The 26062-nt window shown below is 46.1% G+C and overlaps 1 protein-coding gene across 1 annotated transcript in view; it reads left to right on the top strand.

Moving 5' to 3' along the window:
* The first annotated feature begins 18491 nt into the window (after nt 1-18491).
* The window catches only part of EIF2S2 (eukaryotic translation initiation factor 2 subunit beta), a 35197-nt gene continuing 27626 nt past the window's right edge, over nt 18492-26062 (top strand). The window contains exon 1 of the mRNA XM_069751961.1: nt 18492-18678. Within this exon, the coding sequence (XP_069608062.1) occupies nt 18664-18678 (15 nt within the window). The 5' untranslated portion in view covers nt 18492-18663. The remainder of the gene's footprint in view (nt 18679-26062) is intronic.

Here is a 26062-nt window from a genome sequence, read left to right as displayed (position 1 = left end):
GTTGTTACCTGTATATATACATGGGGGTTGCCTGACTGGATTACACCTGATATGTAATTGTCTTACTATTTTTAGCATTTTTTGTATTAATAAAGACACTTGTTTATAAAATTACTTATATTGTATGCTCCTTTTTTCTCCTGTCTATAAATATGTTTGGGCGCAGGGTAGAGCTCAGAAGGGAGGGAGCACTATTTGACTATTTGAATGCAAAATTGGCTGGAATCAATTGGCTGGAATCAATGGTGGAGCCATGTGTTGTTTGGAGACCCCCTGATGTACCTAAACAGTGGAACCCCCCCAATTCTAACTTCAACCCTAACCCCAAAACACCCCTAACCCTAATCCCAACCCTAACCATAATCCTAATCACAACCCTAACCCCAACACACCCCTAACCCTAATCCCAACCCTAATCCCAACACACCCCTAACCCTAATCCCAACCCTAATCCTAATCCCAAACCTAACCCTAGCCCTAATCCCAATCATAACTCTAGCCCTAATTTTATCCCCAACCCTAACCTTAACCCTAACTTTAGCCCAACTCTAACCCTAATGGGAAAATGGAAATAAATAAATTTTCTTTATTTTATTATTTTTCCCTAACTAAGGGGGTGATAAAGTGGGGTTTATTTACTATTTTTTTTTATTTTGATCACTGTGATAGGGTCTATCACAGTGACCAAAATGAACCAATAGGAAAAATCTTCCTATTGTTGCCGGGTGCCAGCCGGCAGATCTCGGCAGTTTCACTGCGCATGTGCCTGCCATTTTCTTCCCGAGAGAAGATGGCGGCGCCCATGGGGAGGGAAAGCAGGAGGGCCGAGGAGCACCGGGAGGTACCACGGGGGATCTGGGACCCTATTCTCTTTTCTCTGATGTGCGATCACATCAGAGGAGGGAGGAATTAAATGACACATCAAACTTTTTTCTTTTTTTGCGGTTGCCGCTATACGGTTAATAGCGGCGATCGCAAAACCGGGGTTGGTAAAAAACGACCCGAAACATGTTCTCTGGGGTCTTGGCTACTCCTGGCAGCCGAGACCCCAAAGAAAATCCGACTCTGGGGGTTTCTACACACTTTTTCCACGCACCGTTAATTAATGGCACTGTAGTTTAACTACCCTTAACTACCACCATTAAAAGGCGTATCGGCGGTCGTTAAGGGGTTAAACAAGCCGGGTTGGTAACAGGAAGGTCAGAATACAATTTTTTACAATAATCCTACAAAAGATCAAGTGACATTCATTACATGTGGAGACAATGGGTATGTTTCTCCTTGTTGAAAGTGAAATGTCAAGCAAAGAGAAATGATACCCCTTGGATCATGGTCAGATGCCTCTCACATAGCCATACCAGATCTCACAGTTTGCACTGATGAAGGGCAGTACCACAAAACACAGTGTCTGCAAATTGAGATTCTGCTTTTGACTTTTATCCTAAGTAACGCGACAAGGCTCGTTAAAGGATCAACATTGACTTTTAGGATTGCTACTTCCTATAGGTGGCACCAGAGTTCTAGTCCTCTTCCTCTCTGATGAGGAAATTTGCATATTACATGTGGAAGAAAGACATTTGCAGATATCTGAAAGATAAACCTGCTATAAGGAATAGGAAAGTTTCAATTGAGGGCAATTACAACCGATGCAGAATAGGAGAATATGTGTTGGTGTTAATGGCAAGCTCAGACAAATTGTATAATCTGTAAGGGTACCGTCACACAGTGGCATTTTGATCGCTACGACGGCACGATCCGTGATGCTCCAGCATTGTAACACTATCGCTCCAGCGTCGTAGACTGCTGTCACACTTTGCAATGTACGACGCTGGAGCGATAATTTCATGACGTATGTGCGATGTAGAAGCCATTGGTTACTATGCGCACATCGTATACAATATCGTGCACACCTTTGTTACACCATGCGATCATGCCGCCACAGCGGGACACTAGACGACGAAAGAAAGTTTCAAACGATCTGCTACGACGTACGATTCTCAGCGGGGTCCCTGATCGCAGGAGCGTCACGGATATATCGCTGGAACGTCACAAATCGTGCCGTCGTAGCGATCAAAATGCCACTGTGTGACGGTATCCTAAGACTGGTCTGATTGGTCAGAAATATGTGATTGTAAACATACCGCATATACTCGAGTATAAGCCGAGATTTTCAGCCCATTCTTTGGGGCTGAAAGTCCCCCTCTCAGTTTATAATCTTGCCTTGCGCAGGCGTGTACTATGGAGGACAGAGAATGAACTTCAATCCAATATTTCGGCCAGCATGCAGCCAGCAGGTAAGGAAAGGGTGAATCAAACACCCGAAAACTCCGCCCATATGACCCAAAACCAGTCCCGCCAAATTCAGGTGACAGGTTCCCTTTAATGTTTGTGGAGCATTATATGGGGCAAGTGTCTGTATGGAGCATCTTATGGGGCCATAATCAAGGTTTGTGCAGCACTATATGGGGCAAATATCTTTATGGAGCATCTTATGGGGCATTTATTAACTTTTATGCAGGATTATATGGGGCATATTTTAATATGGAGCATCTTATGGGGCCCATCATGAACTGCATGGAGCATTATATGGGGCTCCTGATTCAATATGGATATTCAAAAACACTTAACCTACTGATGTCTCAATTAATTTTACTTTTATTGGTATCTATTCTTACTTATGACATTTACTGGTAGCTGCTGCATTTCCCACCCTAGGCTTATACTCGAGTTATTAAGTTTTCCCAGTTTTTTGTGGCAAAATTAGGGGGGGTCGGCTTATACTCGAGTATATACAGTAGCTTTCACCTGGAAGAAATATTTAAAGCTGTCTCAGACCTTAAACCAAGCAAGTCACCATGGTTGGACAGCCTCCCATGAGAGACATATGATAAGTATGATGAAATAAATTGCCATGCCTTATTAGCCATGTATGAACATGCCCTCTAGATAGGATTCCTGCTTCCATTCTCGTGTGAAACTGCTATCATTTTTAGGTCTTGCTCACAAGAATGTATACATCGGACAATCGCTATCTGATGTTTCATCAGATAGCACTAGGACCAATATTAATATCGATTTGCAGCATGCTGTGCTTTGCAACGCAAATTGGATTGTGCTCAGCCATTCCTGTCTATGGGTGCATGGAAAGCATCAGAATGCACTCGGATGACAAAACACAAAAATTGAGCTTGGTTTGAGTTGGTATACATGCAGCTCATAAACGAATGTTCACATTGGCCATAAATCATAAAAACTTACAAGAAACAAAATAAGCAAAACCCTGCTGTAACTAAATAAGTAAAAAGCAAGTGCATTTAAATAACACAGGGTTCTTAGTAATACTGTTTTTGACCACAAATAGCATAAAAGCCATCCCACTGTCGACAAGCTGACCCTGATCGGGATGGTCCTACGCTGTCTAATATTAAAAACCTTACCATGTGTCAGAGTTGATCTCAGTGTGTGAATAGGGACAGACAAAAGGGCTAGATCCCAACCAGTGGACACCAGTCTGGGAAAGCCTTTAAATGTAATTTCAAGCTCAGGAGAGGGAGGCCACATCCCGGCTTGCAGAAAATAAATAAATACACAGAAAAAACACAAAAATTGAACTTGGTTTAAGTTAGTATACATGCAGCACATAAACGCATGTTAACATTGGCGATAAAGCATACAAAACCTACAAGAAACAAAATAAGCAAAAACCTTGCTGTAATTAAAGAAGTAAAAAGCAAAAGTGCCTTTAAATAACACAGGGTTCTTAGTAATACTGTTTTTGATCAAAAATAGCATACAAGCCATGCCATCATCAACAAGGTGACTCTGATCGGAACGGTCCTACACTGTCTAATATTAAAAACCTTACCATGTGTCAGAGTTGACCTCAGTGTGTGAATAAGGGCACGGTTAGTTACGGAAGTGTTTTGGCTCATGTTGTTTCCCTATGGAAGTGGTTGGAACCCCAGCAATAAGGAAGTTTTTCCCCACCCAATAGATATTGGATAACTTCCAGTTTTGACAAAAAAACCCTTTAGGGCTCATTGAGATGAGTGTATAATAGGTTGGGGTGCTGTCTGTATGCAAAATAGGCAGAATGAGGACAGCACATCCAGTTCAAGAAAATGTGGTAGTTCACATGAACGTTATTAAACACGGACCGATAGTCTGCATGTAAGCATGCACTACTTTGATCAGGATTTCAGATTAGACTCAGTCATGAGAAACCAATGGGTGCATAAAAAACAGATCACATAAGGGGTATTATCCTTATGTAATGCAGTTTTCACAGATACCTTACAAGAATTAACTTGGAAAACTGTAGTGGGCCTTTTTAAAGGGAGCCTGCCAGGTCCTTCGTGCCCCCAGAACCACCAGCAGTTGTGTCTGCATATGTAAATTCCCTGTCTAAGGCTGGAGTCACACTAAACGTATAAAAAAAATCGATCCGATTCTCACTGACAAGAGTCGCACGAGTGTCATGTGAGTACAATCCGATTTCTCACACCTAGCATCCGATTTACATCTGATTGCAATACAATTTTAACATGAGCTTTTACATAGAGCAATTCTCTATGTCATTTACACATCATTTTCAAAGGAAATATTCTTCAAAGCACACATATGGTGTGGCAAAAATTAAGAGACCACTGCAAAATGTTCAGTTTGTCTGATTTTTCTCTTTATAGGTATATTTTTGAGTAAAATGTAAATTGTTCTTTTAGTCTATAAACTACTGACAACATGTCTCCGAAGTTACAAGCAATATTAATTTTGTAATTATTTTCAGAAAATGACAAATGGTCAAAATAACAAAAAAATTCATTGCTTGCAGACCTCAAATTATGCAAAGAAAACAAGTTCATAATCATTTAGAAACAACAATACTAATGTTTTAACTCAGGAAGAGTTCAGAAATCAATATTTTGTGGAATAACCATGATTTTTAATCACAGCTTTCATGCGTCTTGGCATGCTTTCCACCAGTCTTTCACACTGCTTCTGGCGCAAAAATGTAAGCAGTTCTCCTTTGTTTGATGGCTTGTGACTATCCATCATCCTCTTGATTACATTCCAGAGGTTTTCAATGGAGTTCAGGTCTGGAGATTGGGCTGGCAATGACAGGGATTTGATGTTGTGGTCCTTCATCCACACCTTGATTGACCTAGCTGTGTGGCATGGTGTATTGTCCTGCTGGAAAAAAACAGTCTTCAAAGTTAGGGAACATTGCCTGAGGAGAAGGAATCAACTGTCAACTGTTTTCCAGGATAACCTTGTATGCGGGCTTGATTCATACGCCCTTCGCAAAGAACAACCTGCCCAATTCCAGCATTGCTGAAGCATCTCCGATCCTCCACCACATTTCACAGTGGGTGCAAGACACTATGGCTTGTACGCCTCTCCAGGTCTCCGTCTAACCATTAGACGACAAGGTGTTGGGCAAAGCTGAAAATTAGACTCATCAGAGAAGATTACTTTACTCCAGTTCTCTATGGTTCAATCCTTATGTCTTTTGTAATCTTTTGCCTGGCTCTCCTTTGCTTCTCATTGATGAAAGGCTTTTTTCTAGCTTTACATGACTTGAGTCCTGCTTCTAGGAGCCTGTTACGAACTGTTCTTGCCATGCACTTCACCCCAGCTGCCATTTGCCAGTCTTTTGTAGGTCACTTGATGTCATCCTGTGGTTGCTGAGTGACATTCGAATAAGATGACGGTCATCCTGGTCAGTGAAGAGTCGTTTTCGCCCTCTGCCGGTCTGTAGCTTTGTTGTCCCCAATGTCTGCTTCTTGACCTTGTTGTAATGGACTGCCATCTTAGAAATTTTAAGGATGGAGGCATCATGACGTTCACCGTGTCTTTCTCCTAGTAAAGCCAGAATTGAGCCCTTCTTTTCCTCACTCAAGACTTTTCAACTCCTTTGGCATGGTTAAAGGTTATTTTTTCATTCCTATTACTTTTGGGATATTACTAGCACTTGTTTTGCCATCCAGCTTGTCCTATTGCAAACGGATTGTGAACACCACAGCAGTGTTTTTTATACTTTCCTTTATTAAATAAGATTTGATTCAGGTGAGAACCTAATCAGAAGCACATTAAGTAGAATGAGGTGTACTCTGTTTGGAATTCAACTGACACTGGAATAGAATGGCTATCAGAAATGTAAAGAAACTGAATTGTATAAAACCGTGCAGTGGTCTCTTAATTTTTGCCAGAGCTGTATATCTACTATATAATTGTCTAAGGGTCACTTCCGTCTTTCTGTCTGTCTTTCTGTCACAGATATTCATTGGTCGCGGCCTCTGTCTGTCATGGAATCCAAGTCGCTGATTGGTCGTGGCAAAACGCCCACGACCATTGCCACGACCAATCAGTGACGCCCGCAGTCTGGCGGCAATATGGCCGCTCTTTCCTCCCCGCAGTCAGTCAGTGCCCGCTCCATACTCCAGTCAGCCCTCACATGGGGTTAATGCCAGCGTTACCGGACCGCGGTGTAACGCACTCTGGTTACGCAGCTATTAACCCTGTGTGGCCAACTTTTTACTATTGATGCTGCATATGCAGCATCAACAGTAAACCGATCTAATGTTAAAAATAATAATAATAAAAAAACAAACGTTATTCTCACCCTCCGCCGTCACGTCCTGCCCTCGGCACTGCAAGCGGCAGGTTCCGCTTCCAAAGATGCTATAGGAGAAGGACCTTCCATGACGTCACAGTCATGTGACCGCGACGTCATCATAGGTCCTGCGCTCATACCAATCCTGGGACCGGAAGCTGCCGGGTGCACCGCACACAAGCGCCGGAACTACAACTGGCTCTTCCGACGTGGCTGGGCAATATACTACGTGTCTGTGCTGTATACTACGTGACTGGGCAATATACTACTTGTCTGTGCTGTATACTACGTGGCTCTGTGCTTTATACTACGTCGCTGTGCAATATACTACGTGGCTGGGCAATATACTACGTGGCTCTGTGCTGTATACTACGTCGCTGTGCAATATACTATATGGCTGGGCAATATACTACGTGACTGGGCAATATACTACGTGGCTGGGCAATATACTACGTGGCTGGGCAATATACTACGTGGCTGGGCAATATACTACGTCACTTGGCAATATACTACGTGGCTGGGCAATATACTACGTGGCTGGGCAATATAGTACGTGGCTGGGCAATATAGTACGTGGCTGGGCAATATAGTATGTGGCTGGGCAATATACTACGTGGCTGGGCAATATACTACGTGGCTGGGCAATATACTACGTGACTGGGCAATATACGTGGACATGCATATTCTAGAATACCCGATGCGCTAGAATCGGGCCACCATCTAGTATATATATACAGTATATATATATATATATAAATATATGTATATATATACTAGATGGTGGCTTGATTCTATCTATCTATCTATCTATATATATATATATATATATTATACAATTGTCTAAGGGTCACTTCCGTCTGTCTGTCTGTCTGTCCTTCTGTCACGGTTATTCATTCGCTGATTGGTCTCGCCAGCTGCCTGTTACTCCCCGCAGTCAGTGCCTGTCGCCCGCATACTCCCCTTTGGTCACCGCTAACACAGGGTTAATGCCGGCGGTAACGGACCGCGTTATGCCGCGGGTAACGCACTCCGTTACCGCCGCTATTAACCCTGTGTGTCCCCAACTTTTTACTATTGACGCTGCCTATGCGGCATCAATAGTAAAAAATGTAATGTTAACAATAATAATAAAAATAAAACCTGCTATACTCACCCTCCGTAGTCGCTCGCGCCGGCCGCCATCTTCCGTTGCAGGTTCCGGTGGCAAAGATGGTATGGGAGAAGGACCTGCCATGACGTCATGGTCATGTGACCGCCACGTCATCACAGGCACTGCGCGCCTGCGCGACAAGGACCTGCCATGATGTCACGGTCATGTGACCGCGACGTCATCACAGGCACTGCGCGCCTGCGCGACAAGGACCTGCCATGATGTCACGGTCATGTGACCGCGACGTCATCACAGGCCCTGCGCGCCTGCGCTAGAAAGACCTGCCATGACGTCACGGTCATGTGACCGCGACGTCATCACAGGTCCTGCGCTCATACCAACCCTGGGACCGGAAGCTGCCGTGGACTTCAAGGGGTCCTCGGAAAGGTGAGTATATGTTTATTTTTAATTTTTTAACCTGTGACAAACCTGGCTGGGCAATATACTACATAGCTGGGCAATATACTACGTAGCTGGGCAATATACTACGTGACTGGCCAATATACTACATAGCTGGGCAATATACTACGTGGCTGGGCAATATACTACGTGGCTCTGTGCTGTATACTACTTCGCTGTGCAATATACTACGTGGCTCTGTGCTGTATACTACGTCACTGGGCAATATACTACGTGACTGGCCAATATACTACGTGGCCCTGTGCTGTATACTACGTCACTGTGCAATATACTACATGGCTCTGTGCTGTATACTACGTCACTGGGCAATATACTATGTCACTGGGCAATATACTACGTGGCTCTGTGCTGTATACTACGTCACTGGGCAATTACTACGTCACTGGGCAATATACTACGTCACTGGGCAATATACTACGTGGCTGCGCAATATACTACGTCACTAGGCAATATACTACATAACTGGGCAATATACTACGTGGATGGGCAAAATACTACGTGGCTGGGCAATATGCTATGTGGCTGGGCAATATACTACGTCACTGGGCAATATACTATGTGTCTGGGCAATATACTATGTGGCTGGACAATATACTACGTGTCTGTGCTGTATACTACGTCACTGGGCAATATATTACGTGGCTGGACAATATACTACGTGACTGGGCAATATACTACGTGGCTGGGCAATATACTACGTGGCTGGGCAATATACTACGTGGGCTGTGCAATATACTACGTGGACATGCATATTCTAGAATACCTGATGCGTTAGAATCGGGCCACCATCTAGTATATATATATATATATATATATATATATATATACACACACACAACGTATATACTCGAGTATAAGCCGAAAAAATGGGAAAAAACTGGGAAAACTTAATGAGTCGAGTATAATAATAATAATAAGAATTTTTATTTATATAGAGCCAACATATTCCGCAGATGCATGTAGAAAAGCTGCGGCGACACCATTATTATTATTATTATACATTTTTATAGCGCCATTTATTCCATGGCGCTTTACATGTGGCTACGGGGCAAATATAGACAAATACATTAAACATGAGCAAATAAGGCACACGGGTACATAAGGAGGGAGGACCCTGCCCGCGAGGGCTCACAGTCTGCAGGGGATGGGTGATGAAACACTAGGAGAGGTGTCACGTGTTTCTCAAAGCAAGCAATAAATAGCCAGGTCTTTCACCCGGAAGGAACAACCGCGGGAAGGGCAGCATCCCAAAAGGGAAGACCACCTATGCCAAAACATGGTATCCATCCACAGACAGCTGTTTTTGGGTATTTGCCCCTCATCAGCGTGGAGTAGGAAACTGGCTATTAGGAGCAGTGCCTAGTAAAAGGACTATAAACATAAGGATGAATGACCTCGGGGAGATCAAAACATCCAACACCGCGGAGACACTATCACGTGTTGCTCAACGCAGTGATCCAGAACACTGCCCCCATCCCTTATGGGAAATATGCAAATGCATGTAGAAAAGCCGCGGAGACACCATCACGTGTTTCTCAACGCAAGCAATAAATAGCCAGGTCTTTCACCCGGAAGGAACAACCACGGAAAGGGCAGCATCCCAAAAGGGAAGACCATCTATGCCAAAACATGGTATCCATCCACAGACAGCTGTTTCGGGGTATTTGCCCCTCATCAGCGTGGAGTAGGAAACTGGCTTTTAGGAGCAGTGCCTAGTAAAAGGACTATAAACATAAGGATGAATGACCTCGGGGAGATCAAAACATCCAACACCGCGGAGACACCATCACGTGTTTCTCAACGCAGTGATCCAGAACACTGCTCCCATCCCTTATGGGAAATATGCAAATGCATGTAGAAAAGCCGCGGAGACACCATCACGTGTTTCTCAACGCAAGCAATAAATAGCCAGGTCTTTCACCGGGGAAGAACAAACACAGGAAGGGTAGCATCCCAAAAGGGAAAACCACCTATGCCAAAACATGGTATCCATCCACACGTGATGGTGTCTCCGCGGCTTTTCTACATGCATTTGCATATTTCCAATAAGGGTTTGGGGCAGTGTTCTGGATCACTGCGTTGAGAAACACGTGATGGTGTCTCCGCGGTGTTGGATGTTTTGATCTTCCCGAGGTCATTCATCCTTATGTTTATGACATATTCCGCAGCACTTTCCAATTAAGCGGGGACGTGTACAGACAATAAGTTCAATACAAGTTAAGACAATTTAAACAGTGACATTAGGAGTGAGGTCCCTGCTCGCAAGCTTACAATCTACAAGGAAATGAGGGGACACAATAGGTGAAAAGTCCTTGTTATTTCAGGTCTGGCAATTATAATAAACTAGATGGTGGCCCGATTCTAACGCATCGGGTATTCTAGAATATATATGTATATATGTATATAGCAGCCACATAGTATATAGCACAGGCTACGTAGTATATAGGAGTACTACGTGGTCTGTGGTATATACCATGTGGCTGCTATATACATACATACATATTGTAGAATACCCGATGCGTGAATATAGGCCACGCAGTAAATAACACTGCCCACGTAGTATATACACTGGAGGAGCTGATGATCCACAGTGTCGAATGCTGCGGAGAGATCGAGGAGAATCAGCAGGGAGCAATGACCTTTGGATTTAGCTGTTATTAGATCATTAGAGACTTTAGTGAGGGCAGTTTCAGTGGAGTGTAAAGAGCGGAAACCGGATTGTAAGGGTATGTTTCCACGTTCAGGAATTGTAGCGTTTTTGATGCTGCGTTGAGCTGCAGCGTCAAAAACGCAGCGTCCAAATGTTCAGCATAGTGGAGGGGATTTCATGAAATCCCGTCTCCACTATACATTAAAAGATGCATGCGGCATACCCGCGAAAAGGCACATGCGGCGCGTCTTTTAAGAACGCAACATGTCCTTACATTGCAGAAACAACGCAAGGACAGCGCAAATGACCTGCCAGTGACCTCAGGTGCAGATTTGGTCAGGATTTTACCTGTATAAAATCCTTACCAAATTCTGATGCAATCCTGAACGTGGACACATACTCTTAGGGGTCGAGAAGAGAGTTATCCGAGAAATAGCAGATTAGACGGGAGTGGACCAAGCGTTCCAGGAGTTTAGAGATGAAGGAAAGGTTAGAGACAGGTCTGTAATTGGCAGTGCAGTTCTGGTCCAGGGATGGCTTTTTAAGTAAAGGGGTTATGATGGCATGTTTAAATGAGGGAAAGATAGCTGAAGAAAGAGAGAGGTTAAATATTTTAGTCAGGTGAGTGGTGACCACTGGTGAGAGAGACTGCAGGAGATGTGAAGGAATGGGGTCACTGTTGCAGGTTGTAGGCCGAGCAGAAGAGATGAGCTTGGAAACTTCTTCTTCAGAAACAGGCTCAAAGATGTTAGTGAGCTTGAGATGCGGCAGGGAAGGGGATCTAGGCACTGAGATATCCTGATGGATGTGATTGATTTTTTCTAGGAAATAAGTGGCCAGATCCTCACCGCTGAGGTTGGTGATGGGGGCCTGTACTTTAGGTTTAAGGAGGGAGTTTAAGGTTTCAAAAAGTTGTTTTGGGTTGTTGGATAGTGAGGTGATGAGGGTGGTGAAGTAGGATTGTTTGGCCAGATGAAGGGCAGAGTTATAGGTTTTGAGCGTGAACTTATAGTGGATGAAGTCTTCTGCTAAGAGAGATTTTCTCCACTGCCGCTCTGCACACCTTGAGCAACGCTGAAGAAAGCGTGTTTTCATAGTGTGCCAGGGCTGCCGTTGTCTGTGTTGGGTCTCTCTGCGTGTAGAAGGTGCGGCTTCATCTAGGGCATTCTTCAGTGTATTATTAAAGTGTGACAATTCTAAGTCTGGACAGAAGAGGGAGGAGATGGGGGTTAAAGATGTGTGGAGATTGTCCATAAGCTGCTGGGTATTAATGGTACGTGTATTCCAATAAGTGTGGTAAGTGGGGGTGTCCGGGGGAGGAGACAATTCTTGACAGAGAAGGAAAGAAGGTTGTGGTCCGAGAGCGGGAGAGGGGAGTTAGTAAAGTCGTGCAGCGAGTCGGGACGGGAGAAAACCAAGTCCAGAGTATTCCCGTCCTCATGTGTAGGAGAATTAGTAAACTGTGAGACGCTGAATGAAGAAGTTAGAGAAAGAAGATGAGAGGCAGATTGGGAGAGGGGATCATTGATGGGGATGTTAAAGTCTCCCATGATGAGGGTGAGGATGTCACAGGATAGAAAGTGAGTAAGCCAGGTGACAAAGTAGTCTAAAAACTGGCGGGAGGAGCCCGCCACTCGCAAGGAGAAGGGCTTAAAGAATCTGACGGCGTGGACTTCAAAGGAAGGAAATGTAAGTGAGGGAACCGGGGGGATGACCTGAAAAGCAGATTGTGATGAAAGGAGCAAACCAACACCTCCACCCTGTCTGTTCTCAGGTCTGGCGGTATGTGAAAATTTCAGCCCACCAAACGAGAGAGTGGCAGTGGCGGTGGTGTCTGAATGCTGGATCCAGGTTTCTGTAATAGCCAGAAGGTTAAGGGAATTATAGAGGAAGAAATGGTGAATGAAAGTTAGTTTGTTACACACAGACCGTGCATTCCAGAGAGCACAGTGGAAAGCGATAGGAGAAGGCATGCACTGAATGTTAATAAGATTAGCGGGGTTTCTATATGTAGCTGGAGGAGAATAATGTATGTTGGTGGAGGGAGGCCCAGGGTTGGGGGAGATGTCGCCTGCAGCTAGTAAAAGGAGAAAAAACAGAAAGAGCAGGTAGTGGGATGATTTGTATGAGCGTTTTGAGTGCTGCATGGAGGTATGCGATGGTTTTGAGTGGGTAAGAAATGTCAGTAGAGCCTCAGAGTTATACATGGAAGAGGGGAGAAGGGAGGGGTGGATATGGAGAGAGTGCACAGAATGTAACATAGTGACATAGTAAGGCCATGTTCACACAGTGCGTTTTTTACTGTGGAACCGCCGCGATTTTGCCGCTGCGGCTCCGCAGCTGTTTTCCATGCAGGGTACAGTACACTGTACCCTATGGAAAACAGGAACCACTGTGCACATGATGCGGGAATCGGGGAAAAAAAGCCGCGCTGAATAGCTGCGGTAAAAAAGAAGTACCATGTCACTTCTTTTTGCAAAACTGCAGCGGTTCTGCACCCATTGACCTCCATTGTGAGGTCAAACCCGCAGTAAAACCCGCAGATGAAAAATATATCTGCGGGTTTTACTGCGGTTTGTGGTGCAGAACCGCTGCAGTGTGGCTGCCCCCCGTGCCCCAATCCCACCCCCCATGCTCCGATGCCACCCCCCGTGCTCCGACGTCCCCCCGTGCCCTCATCTCCCCCTTATACTTACCCGGCCTCCCGGTGTCCGTCCGGCCGTCTTCTCCCTGGGCGCCGCCATCTTCCAAAATGGCGGGCGCATGCGCGGTGCTCCCGCCGAATCTGCCGGCCGGCAGATTCGTTCCAAAGTGCATTTTGATCACTGAGATATAACCCCCCTTTGTCACCCCCATAGGTAGGGACAATAAAAAAATAAAATAAAGAAATTTTTTTTTTCCACTAAGGTTAGAAGAGGGTTAGGGTTAGGGGTAGGGTTAGGGGTAGGGTTAGGGTATTTTCAGCCATTTTAACCCTAAAAAACTCCCTAGAAAACACACAGACTCTGCATAGAAAACTGCATAAAAAAACGCACCAAAAAACGCATCAAAAAACGCACCAAAAACGCACCAAAAAAAGGACCTGCGTTTTCTGCCAAGAGCTGCGGTTTTTAGTGCAGAAAAAAAAGGATGGAAATCAGGAACGTGTGAACATGGCCTAAGGCCGAAAAAAGACATTTGTCCATCCAGTTCAGCCTATATTCCATCATAATAAATCCCCAGATCTACGTCCTTCTACAGAACCTAATTACTATGTGGGGGCACCACAGAACATGAACAATTGGGATCCAACCCTGACCTCAGAAAACGAATCTGCACAAAAACAAGAAAAAGCAGAGGCCATACAAAAAGGGGATCACCAAACAGCATGGATTTGTACAAAAAAAACAACACAGCTTTATTAAGGTGCAAATACAGGACAGATCATTTTAAAAACATCTAAAAACACTTAGAACAATGCCTATAATATGGCAAGTGCCTGTACACAAGGTGAAAGGGGGAAAACAGGAACACATACAGATATATATCTCAGTGACCTATATGGACAGCATATTAATAAAGTGCAAAAAACATGATAACACAAATAAGGCCTAAATAGCTAATAGAGCTGCACATAAAAAATATACTGTGGTACAGGAAATGTGCTAAAATATGCAACATATGACAGTACTAAACATGGGATCCTGACATCACTAAGGCTACGTTCACATTTGCGTTGTGCGCCGCTGCGTCGGCGACGCAACGCACAACGCAAATAAAAACTCACCAAAACGCACGCAAAAACGCTGCGTTTTGCGACGCATGCGTCGTTTTTTGCCGAAATTTGGACGCAAGAAAAATGCAACTTGTTGCGTTTTCTTGGTCCGACGCTTGCGGCAAAAAAGACGCATGCGTCACACAACGCAACAAACAAAAACTCATGCGTCCCCCATGTTGAATATAGGGGCGCATGACGCATGCGTCGCCGCTGCGTCGCCCGACGCAAACTAGCATAACGCTAGTGTGAACGTAGCCTAATAAGGCCCCATAGATAGATGGCACGTAACGCAGTACACAAATAAACAACACTATCTGAGTATATAAACTGCTAAGATATACAAAAAATGTGCTGAAGGCATACAGAGTGCCGACATAGGATCCTGAACTCAGTGGTAAGGCCCTATAGATATATGGCACATAATGCAGTACTCACACACTGGTAACAGTACCTAAGTTCAAACAGGAGAATGAATCCAACTATGCATAAAAGGTGTATAAAGTAGAACAAGCATAGAGGCCCTATGTCCCATGGTACTCAGTAATGCACACCTAAAAATAAGCCAGTAGCAGTATAGTACTATCAGTAAACCATGTACCTAAATATGCATTATAAGCAAAAAAAAACCCATAACACCTCCGGGCAAAAAGCCCTAAGATAACACCTACAGGCACAAAGAGAAAGCGAATACCCTACGCGTGTCGCCACAGCAGTGGCTTCATCAGGGGTGTGATGAAGCCACTGATGAAGCCACGTGACCGCATACAGGAGAAGATGCGGCCAGAACAGGAAGCAGCGACAGCCAACGAGGGAGCTTGGTGAGTATTTTCAGAACAGCGGGGGGGCGCACAGGGGGTGGGAGGGCGACGGGCATATAGATCTTTACTTTAAACACTATTATTCATATCTTCTCTGCAGCAAACGCTGCTGCAGGGAAGATATGAATCGCGGCTTCAGCACCAGTGGGGGGGGACAGCGCTTAATGTAGCGCTGTCTCCTGCACGCACTGACATGTCTCCGTGTTTGGCACACGGAGACACGGTCCGCAAAAAATCAATGACATCTGCACAGATGCATTGATTTTTATGTGTCTGCGTGTGTCAGTGGCTCCGGTACGTGAGGAAACTGTCACCTCATGTACCGGAGCCACTGACGTGTGAAACCGGCCTAAGGTAGAAAATGCAGCAGTTACCGGTAAATGTCAAAAATAAAAATAGATACCAATAAAAGTAAAATTAATTGAGACATCAGTAGGTTAAGTATTTTTGAATATCCATATTGAATCAGGAGCCCCATATAATGCTCCACACAGTTCATGATGGGCCCCATAAGATGCTCCATACAAAATACGCCCCATATAATGTTCCATAAAGTTTATGATGGGCCCCATAAGATGCTCCATATTAAAATATGCCCCATATAATGCTGCACAAAGGTTAATAATGGCCCCATAAGATGCTCCATAGACACAGTTACCCCATATAGTGCTGCACAAATGTTGATTATGATCCCATAAGATGCTCCATAGACACATTTGCCCCACATAATGCTGCACAAATTCTGATTAGGGCCCCATAAGGAGCTCCATAGACACATTTGCCCGATATAATGCTGCACAAATGCTGATTATGGCCCCATAAGATGCTCCATAGACTATTATGCCCCATATGCTGTTGCTGCGATAAAAAAAAAAGAAAAAAAGAAAAATGACATACTCACCTCTCGTCGCTCAGGCCCCCGTCACTTGCTATAGTCATCTTTGCCCGTTCCACCGCCGGGCGCCGCTGTCTTCCCCGTACTCCGCACTGACGCTCAGGCAGAGGGCGTGCACTAACCACGTCATCACGCCCTCTGACCTAAGCGTCACAGGCAGATGACGCGGAAGATGGCGCTTAATGGTGGAACATGGAGAAGTGAATATCTCCGTGCTCCCCCTCACCATTATACTCACCTGCTCCCGGCGCGGTCCGTGTCAGCTTCTCTGATGGATTCTCCGGGCGCGGCAGCTCTTCCAGCTTTGAGCGGTCACTGGTACCGCTCATTACAGTAATGAATATGCGGCTCCACTCCTATGGGAGTGGAGTTGCATCCATATTTATTACTGTAATGAGCGGTACCATGTGACCGCTCAATGCTGGAAGAAGCTGTCAGCGCCCGGAGACAATCGGAGATGCAGGGACCGCGCCAGGAGCTGGTGAGTATGATGTCACAGCTGCTGCTCTCCCTCCCCCGCCGACCCCCTGGGACAATGACTCGAGTATAAGCCGAGAGGGGCACTTTCAGCCTAAAAAAATGGGCTGAAAATCTCGTCTTATACTCGAGTATATACGGTATATATATATATATAGTAGATAGTAACATAATTAAGGTTGAAGGAAGACTCTAAGTCCATCTTGTTCAACCCATAGCCTAACCTAACATGCCCCGACATTTGATCCAGAGGAAGGCAAAAAAAAAAACATGTGGCAAATAGTAAGCTCCACATTGGGGAAAAAAATTCTTTCCCGACTCCACATACGGCAATCAGACTAATTCCCTGGATCAACGTCCTATGAAGGAATCTAGTATATATACCCTGTAACATTATACTTTTCCAGAAATGCATCCAGTCCCCTCTTAAATTTAAGTAATGAATCACTCATTCCAACATCGTACGGCAGAGAGTTCCATAGTCTCACTGCTCTTACAGTAAAGAATCCACGTCTGTTATTATGCCTAAACCTTCTTACCTCCAAACGTAGAGGATGCCCCCTTGTCCCTGTCTCAGGTCTATGATTAAAAAGATCATCAGAAAGGTCTTTGTACTGTCCCCTCATATATTTATACATTAAAATAAGATCACCCCTTAGCCTTTGTTTTTCCACACTAAATATCCCCAAGTGTAATAACCTATCTTGGTATTGCAGACCCCCAGTCCTCTAATAACCTTGGTCGCTCTTCTCTGCACCCGCTCTAGTTCAGCTATGTCTTTCTTAAACACCGGAGACCAGAACTGTGCACAGTATTCTAAGTGTAGTCGAACTAGTGACTTGTATAGAGGTAAAATTATGTTCTCCTCATGAGCCTCTATGAAGATAGAAGAAAACCTTGCAATTCAGCATCTGTGTACTGTAAAATCATAGCAGGACCGACAGCATAGAATAGATTATATACAGTATATACCCGTATAATAGATATCAGGGGCATATACAATTAGTACAGTGTGCACGCAGCTTATTGTACATGTATTTAAAAGATTATTTTTCAGAAACAAATGGAGTGGGCTCCAGTGGAATTTTCTTAACCAGCAGAGGGAAAGCCGACAGCTGGGAACAGATGTTTATAGCCTGGGAAGCTGGAAATACCCATGGAGCTTCCCAGGCTATTAATATCAGCTCACAGCTGTATAATTAGCCTTTACTGGCTATTAAAATGGGGGACCCCAAAAAAATCACGTAGAGTCCCCCTATAATTAATAACCAGTAAAAGCTAATCAGACAGCTGTGGGCACTAACATGGACTAGTCACAGGCCTCATTTACATATCATAAACGGAGTTTAGAAATACTTTATCTGAAGATGCTTGTGTGTGTAATGTAATATGGGACTGGTGATTTTCCTTTGCGGAAAGTGTCTGAGATTTAACCCTTGACAACGTCACCTGCAGCCACGGGACTGCCCACCTTACTGACAGCACTAATGGGGGCAGGCTGGGACCACTGGGATAGTGTGCTCAGTATGAGGGCAGAGTTTAGCTATCAATAAAATAGTCACTGAAACGTCGTCAGTTGGAATTTACCAGAGAGACGCATGGGAGAGAACACACTGCGACGTACTACGTAGCGATTAGGAAACGGAAGAACTACACTTCCCAGGTGACATCGCGGCGGCGCAAGCTTTTTACAGTGTACGTGTCGCCATTCTGATGACGTCAGGGTTCCAGACAGTACGCGTGCGCACAGGCGTGTGAGTCGCTGAAGCTGATGTAAGAGTGGAGACCGGGTGAAGCGGGCATACAGCGAGGTCCAGCACGGCCGAGGACAGACTGCCCATCCCTATACCGCAGCCCAGGCAGCACCGGGAATCTGCGCCATCATGTCCGGAGACGAGGTGAGGAAAGCGGAAACACGAGGGCGCAGGAAACATGTGCGCCGCCGGGTGAGGGAGGGGAGGCCTGAGCCGTGCGGCATGGCAGAGCGCTGGTGGTGAGGGCGGCTCTGTAGGTAGCTCTCCGCCCCTGGTCACACTCTGCTCCTCGGCCGATCAGTGAGAGCTGCCCCATGTGTATGGGCGACGAGGAGCCTACACGTCCTCAGTAGTGACTGCCGGCCCTACTGGGAAGGGAGACTAGCGCCACCTCCCGATACGGCCCTGTCTGGTATTACAGCACTGGTGTGTGGTGTTCCTGCACCGGCCTGGGGGGTAGGGATGTTCTGGGGGAAGGATAATGGGGCTGTGATCATGGGGGGTAGGGATGTTCTGGGGGAAGGATAATGGGGCTGTGATCATGGGGGGTAGGGATGTTCTGGGGGAAGGATAATGGGGCTGTGATCATGGGGGGGTAGGGATCTTCTGGGGGAAGGATAATGGGGCTGTGATCATGGGGGGTAGGGATGTTCTGGGGGAAGGATAATGGGGCTGTGATCATGGGGGGTAGGGATCTTCTGGGGGAAGGATAATGGGGCTGTGATCATGGGGGGTAGGGATCTTCTGGGGGAAGGATAATGGGGCTGTGATCATGGGGGGTAGGGATGTTCTGGGGGAAGGATAATGGGGCTGTGATCATGGGGGGTAGGGATGTTCTGGGGGAAGGATAATGGGGCTGCGATCATGGGGGGTAGGGATGTTCTGGGGGAAGGATAATGGGGCTGTGATCATGGGGGGTAGGGATCTTCTGGGGGAAGGATAATGGGGCTGTGATCATGGGGGGTAGGGATCTTCTGGGGGAAGGATAATGGGGCTGTGATCATGGGGGGTAGGGATGTTCTGGGGGAAGGATAATGGGGCTGTGATCATGGGGGGTAGGGATCTTCTGGGGGAAGGATAATGGGGCTGTGATCATGGGGGGTAGGGATGTTCTGGGGGAAGGATAATGGGGCTGTGATCATGGGGGGTAGGGATCTTCTGGGGGAAGGATAATGGGGCTGTGATCATGGGGGGTAGGGATCTTCTGGGGGAAGGATAATGGGGCTGTGATCATGGGGGGTAGGGATGTTCTGGGGGAAGGATAATGGGGCTGTGATCATGGGGGGTAGGGATCTTCTGGGGGAAGGATAATGGGGCTGTGATCATGGGGGGTAGGGATGTTCTGGGGGAAGGATAATGGGGCTGTGATCATGGGGGGGTAGGGATGTTCTGGGGGAAGGATAATGGGGCTGTGATCATGGGGGGGTAGGGATGTTCTGGGGGAAGGATAATGGGGCTGTGATCATGGGGGGTAGGGATGTTCTGGGGGAAGGATAATGGGGCTGTGATCATGGGGGGTAGGGATGTTCTGGGGGAAGGATAATGGGGCTGTGATCATGGGGGGTAGGGATGGTCTGGGGGGGAAGGATAATGGAGCTGCGCTCATGGGGAGTAGGGATGTTCTGGGGGAAGGATAATGGGGCTGCGATCATGGGGAGTAGGGATGTTCTGGGGGAAGGATAATGGGGCTGTGATCATGGGGGGTAGGGATGTTCTGGGGGAAGGATAATGGGGCTGCGATCATGGGGAGTAGGGAAGGGATAATGGGGCTGCGATCATGGGGAGTGGGGAAGGATAATGAGGCTGTGATTATGGGGAGTAGGGTGTTCTGGGGGAAGGATAATGAGGCTGTGATCATGGGGAGTAGGGATGTTCTGGGGAAAGGATAATGGGGCTGTGATCATGGGGAGTAGGGATGTTCTGGGGGAAGGATAATGGGGCTGCGATCATGGGGAGTAGGGAAGTTCTGGGGGAAGGATAATGAGGCTGCGATCGTGGGGAGTAGGGATGTTCTGGGGAAGGATAATGGGGCTGCGATCATGGGAAGTAGGGAAGGGATAATGGGGCTGCGATCATGGGGAGTAGGGAAGTTCTGGGGGAAGGATAATGAGGCTGTGATTATGGGGAGTAGGGATGTTATGGGGGAAGGATAATGGGGCTGTGATCAAGGGGAGTAGGGATGTTCTGGGGGAAGGATAATGGGGCTGCGATCATGGGGAGTAGGGAAGTTCTGGGGGAAGGATAATGAGGCTGCGATCGTGGGGAGTAGGGATGTTCTGGGGGAAGGATAATGGGGCTGCGATCATGGGGAGTAGGGAAGGGATAATGGGGCTGCGATCATGGGGAGTAGGGAAGGGATAATGGGGCTGCGATCATGGGGAGTAGGGAAGGGATAATGGGGCTGTGATCATGGGGAGTAGGGATGTTCTGGGGGAAGGATAATGGGGCTGCGATCATGGGGAGTAGGGATGTTCTGGGGGAAGGATAATGGGGATGCGATCGTTTCGAGTAGGGAAGTTCTGGGGAAGGATAATGAGGCTGCGATCGTGGGGAGTAGGGATGTTCTGGGGGAAGGATAATGGGGCTGCGATCGTGGGGGTAGGAATGTTCTGGGGGAAGGATAATGGGGCTGCGATCATGGGGAGTAGGGATGTTCTGGGGGAAGGATAATGGGGATGCGATCATTTCGAGTAGGGAAGTTCTGGGGAAGGATAATGAGGCTGCGATCGTGGGGAGTAGGGATGTTCTGGGGGAAGGATAATGGGGCTGCGATCGTGGGGGTAGGGATGTTCTGGGGGAAGGATAATGGGGCTGCGATCATGGGGAGTAGGGATGTTCTGGGGGGGAAGGATAATGGGGCTGCGATCATGGGGAGTAGGGATGTTCTGGGGGAAGGATAATGGGGCTGCGATCATGGGGGTAGGGATGTTCTGGGGGAAGGATAATGGGGCTGCGATCATGGGGAGTAGGGATGTTCTGGGGGGGAAGGATAATGGGGCTGCGATCATGGGGAGTAGGGATGTTCTGGGGGAAGGATAATGGGGCTGCGATCATGGGGGGTAGGGATATTCTGGGGGAAGGATAATGGGGCTGCGATCGTGGGGGTAGGGATGTTCTGGGGGAAGGATAATGGGGCTGCGATCATGGGGAGTAGGGATGTTCTGGGGGGGAAGGATAATGGGGCTGCGATCATGGGGAGTAGGGATGTTCTGGGGGAAGGATAATGGGGCTGCGATCATGGGGGGGTAGGGATATTCTGGGGGAAGGATAATGGGGCTGCGATCGTGGGGGTAGGGATGTTCTGGGGGAAGGATAATGGGGCTGCGATCATGGGGAGTAGGGATGTTCTGGGGGGGAAGGATAATGGGGCTGCGATCATGGGGAGTAGGGATGTTCTGGGGGAAGGATAATGGGGCTGCGATCATGGGGGGGTAGGGATATTCTGGGGGAAGGATAATGGGGCTGCGATCATATCAGATCCTTACCTATGTAGTCACTGCACATCACAGCTAATAATAATAATGTAATAGTAATCTTTTATTTTGATATAGCGCTAACCTATTCCTCAGCGCTTTACAGTTTGCACACATTATCATCACTGTCCCCGATGGGGCTCACAATCTAGAATCCCTATCAGTATGTCTCTGGAATGTGGGAGGAATCCGGAAAACCCGGAGGAAACCCACGCAAACACGGGGAGAACATACAAACTCCTTGCAGGTGTTGTCCAAGGTGGGATTAGAACCCAGGACCCCAGGAGGAGGACAGCAACACACACACCCACTCCTCTCCAATTGCGGTTTCTGCCCATTTACAAGCTGGTGAGGGTAGATGTGGATGGCAGGATATATACAGGAGAGGTTTGTATATTATTTTAGGTGACACATCCCTCCCCCCCCCCCCCCCAATCACTGTTATTGTCTAGCAATGTATATATCCTGTTATATATGGGGGTAGTAGAGGTGGAAATGTTACACCCCATCTTATCTAGGGAGGAGAATCCCTGTAGAGTAAGAGTCTGAAGACCCCATTTATCCATGCATTAATAACTGTCTTTGGGGGTCTCCTCATTGGTCAGTTCACTTTTGTGAAATCTCATTATCGCCTATTCAGTTGAGCGCTGCCCGGCCGTCCATGGCGGGTCCATAGGCCATGGTGGAGAGCATGTGAGATCATCACTCCACTCAAATGGGACAGTTCAGTGCCTTGTGCTTGGGATTCGTGAGGGTCCCAGTGATCTATGGAATACTTTAAATGATTGATTAGTATATGATAATCAGTATACTTTAAAGCAATGTTAGCCCACTCCAGTCCGCAGCATTTCCGCAACTCCCTGCCGTGGGTAAAATGCATGTGGATTTCGCATGCGTTTTCCTGCAAAACACAAGCGTTTTTAGCTTGCAGAATGCTTGCGCTTTACAAGCGATTTGAATCATCGCTTGGAAAAGTGATTGACAGGTTGGTCCCTCTTGTATAGCATAGTGCTTGACAAGTGTGACCAACTTTTTACTATTGATGCTGTCTATGCAGCATCAATAGTAAAAGATAGAATGTTAAAAATAATTAAAAAAAATAAAAAATCGTGATTCTCCCCTTCCGACGGCCCCCGATCTCCTCAGCCGCCCTCGCGGTATGTTCCGTTCCCAGGGATGCTTTGCACAAAGGACCTTTGTGACGTCGCGTTACCGCGACATCATCTCAGGTGATTTGTGCAATGCATCCCTGGGAACTGAAGCCGCCGCGTGCACCGCTGAAAGCCGGGAGGACTCCGGGGGCCATCAGAAGGTAAGTATATCCCTATTTTTTATTTAATTTTTTTTTTCTACAGGGATATGGTTCCCAAGGGCTTGGAGGAGAGTCTCCTTCAGACCCTGGGTACCAGCCGCTCATGAAGCGCTCACTTTATGCATGGTGGGCATAGCCACATGCGTAAAGTGAGCGTTTCGATGCAGAATGCAGAATTGCCGCGATTCCGCAGAAATAATGAACATGCTGCGGATTTTACCGCTATGCGTTTCCGCAGCTGGAAAATCCACAGCATGGGCACAGCAACTGCGGAATCCCATAGAATTGCACGGGAATGCGGTTTTTAAGCATTTCCGCTGCTGTAGAAACGCATAAAAAAACGCAACATGGGCACACAGCCTTACAGATAATGTTCTTATGATATCCTTTGTATTGCGCAAGGGATGGAATTATCAACTGGAAATTACAAAGGAAATCTTGAAAACCTGATCTGTAGGGGAGCACTGCTTTAAAGGCACTCCTGCAGGAGGTTGATGTCGCCCCAACCGAGGGCATCATGACTCGGACACCTGCTGCGTTCTTGCCATGGCATTTCAGAGAAAACATACGCACTATAATCGTGCTGCCTGTGGCTTGGGCAGCATGCATCTCCTCTCAAGTTCCCTTTAATAAATTCCTCCTGGCTCTCATGCTAGTGCAGAATGCCCGGAGTGATACCACTCATGGTTAGAGGTTCATTGTATTCATGAGGGGCGCTATTTCCACTGATGGACCCCATTGTATACATGCCGGTAAATGACACCCTGGCAGTTATTGGTGAGGAGGATCCTAAATCTGCCTGTTCTGTTCTTAGTTACAAGCTAGATTGTTTTCCATTTATTTTGTCTAATACTAGAGCAAACTTGGCGCTGTGCTTTGACTGTAATTATGCCTATAAATCAGATTATTTCCCAGGCTCCGTCATCCGTTCCTCAGTGTGATATCCGTCTCCTTCCTGTTGCACTTTATTGTGCAGCAGTTTCATCAGCCTTTGCTTGCAGTGGGGATCTACATACATCTAGTTCTGTAGCGGCCGGTATATGATGTATTGTGCTTTCTCCTTGTCTGGCCATATATATTGATTATCAAATAAGGAAATTCTTTTTTCTTTCTTTTTGTCCATTGGCTTTTGGAGTTACAGCCTTTTATTAAAGTGACAGTGGCCAGAAACTGGCATATGACATTTGGCTTCAGTTGTGATTATCTGATCATCTATCCATATGCAGGCAGCATTATTACAAGCTTTATTTCATGTGCTGACATCTATTGGACATCAGGCTCACCGGCCCATGGAGGATACGGCCTTACTCCCGTGCCAGTATTTGTAATCCAACGTCGACAGTCGATCGCACAGAAAGAAAATGGTCAATGAGACATTCACTTCTCCTGCGTTTGGAGCCATTTGCAGAACTGATAAGATGCTGACATTTGGATAAGGTCTAGGGTTGAGACTCCACGGAAACATCTGCATTTGCATCTTGTGTGTGATTAGCGATAAAAAGCTGACAGCACCATGCTAAAGATTTTTGTTTTTTTCTTTTTGCAAGGATCACTTGCAATTTTCTTCTTGCCGCGGTAATGTTAAAACTAACAGTCATTGTGGCACCGTAGACGCAGAATGACCAGTTACCTGAGCCATCTCTGATGCAGATACAGGGCAGATTTGGGGCTGTTGATGGCACGCTCCATCTAAAATTCCCACCATTGTAGAATTTTCAGTATGTTTTCCAAGTTGAAAATCTGCAGCTTATTACACGACTTATCCCTTATGGTGATCAATTAACAATAAGAAAGATATCCCCAAGTAGTACTTGTGTATAAAATATCACTTTTAATAATAATTATTGAAAACATGAAATTACATTAAAACAAGGGGTGCCCCCTGCCCTGACACACCTCCCGAAGAAACAGTGCGAAATGCGCGTCGGGGCAGAGGGACGCCGAGAGGATTCCACGTGGCTGCATATCAGGTACTGACACAGATTAATATTTATTATTATTGTTTGAGCTCTTGTCATTGTACTATTGAGTACACACAGATACAGGGGGATAAATACAGTCATATTCCTACACCTTGGAATGCCAAGGAGGTTTATTAGAGGTACTCTTATATACCCCACGTGAAATAGGAATTCTTTTGCTCAAGCACACAGTGACCCTTTTGTCATTATTTATGCAGCCAATAGTTAGGAATACCCTATGGTAATGAAGTCCCTCATTATAGGACCAAACACCCTTGTTTTAATGTAATTTCATGTTTTTTAATAATTATTAATAAAAGTGATATTTTATCCACAAGTACTACTTGGGGATCTCTTTCTTATTAATTGATCACCATAAGTGATAAGACGTTGAACAATAGTAGTACATAACCCACAATGTGATGGGTGACATCATTTTGGGCATTTCATTGTAAATATAGCTTATTACACGAGTGGCAAAGTGCATGAGGTTTTAACAAGTGTCACCCACACATTGCAAAGTTTAACCCTTTGTATATAATGTGTAACCCTGTAATAGTGATTACTGAAACAAGTCCTTTACAGTTCGTAGCAGGAGTCTCATGCACCATTTCCTCAGACTTGTGCTTACTTGGGGAAACTCTCCACCATGTGTCCAAGGTACCGGTATATTTCTCAAGAAAGCCTTTTTAAGACATAGAAAAGTTTAAAAATTGTGATGTTTTGGCCACATACTGCCTTTTTCAAGCCATAAATTGGAAATCGACAATTTGTAACTCGAA

This window comes from Ranitomeya imitator, chromosome 2 (genome assembly GCF_032444005.1).
Source record: "Ranitomeya imitator isolate aRanImi1 chromosome 2, aRanImi1.pri, whole genome shotgun sequence".
Taxonomy (NCBI): Eukaryota; Metazoa; Chordata; class Amphibia; order Anura; family Dendrobatidae; genus Ranitomeya; species Ranitomeya imitator.
Note: the sequence above shows the minus strand (reverse complement) of the source record. Positions and strands in the feature narration are given on the sequence as shown.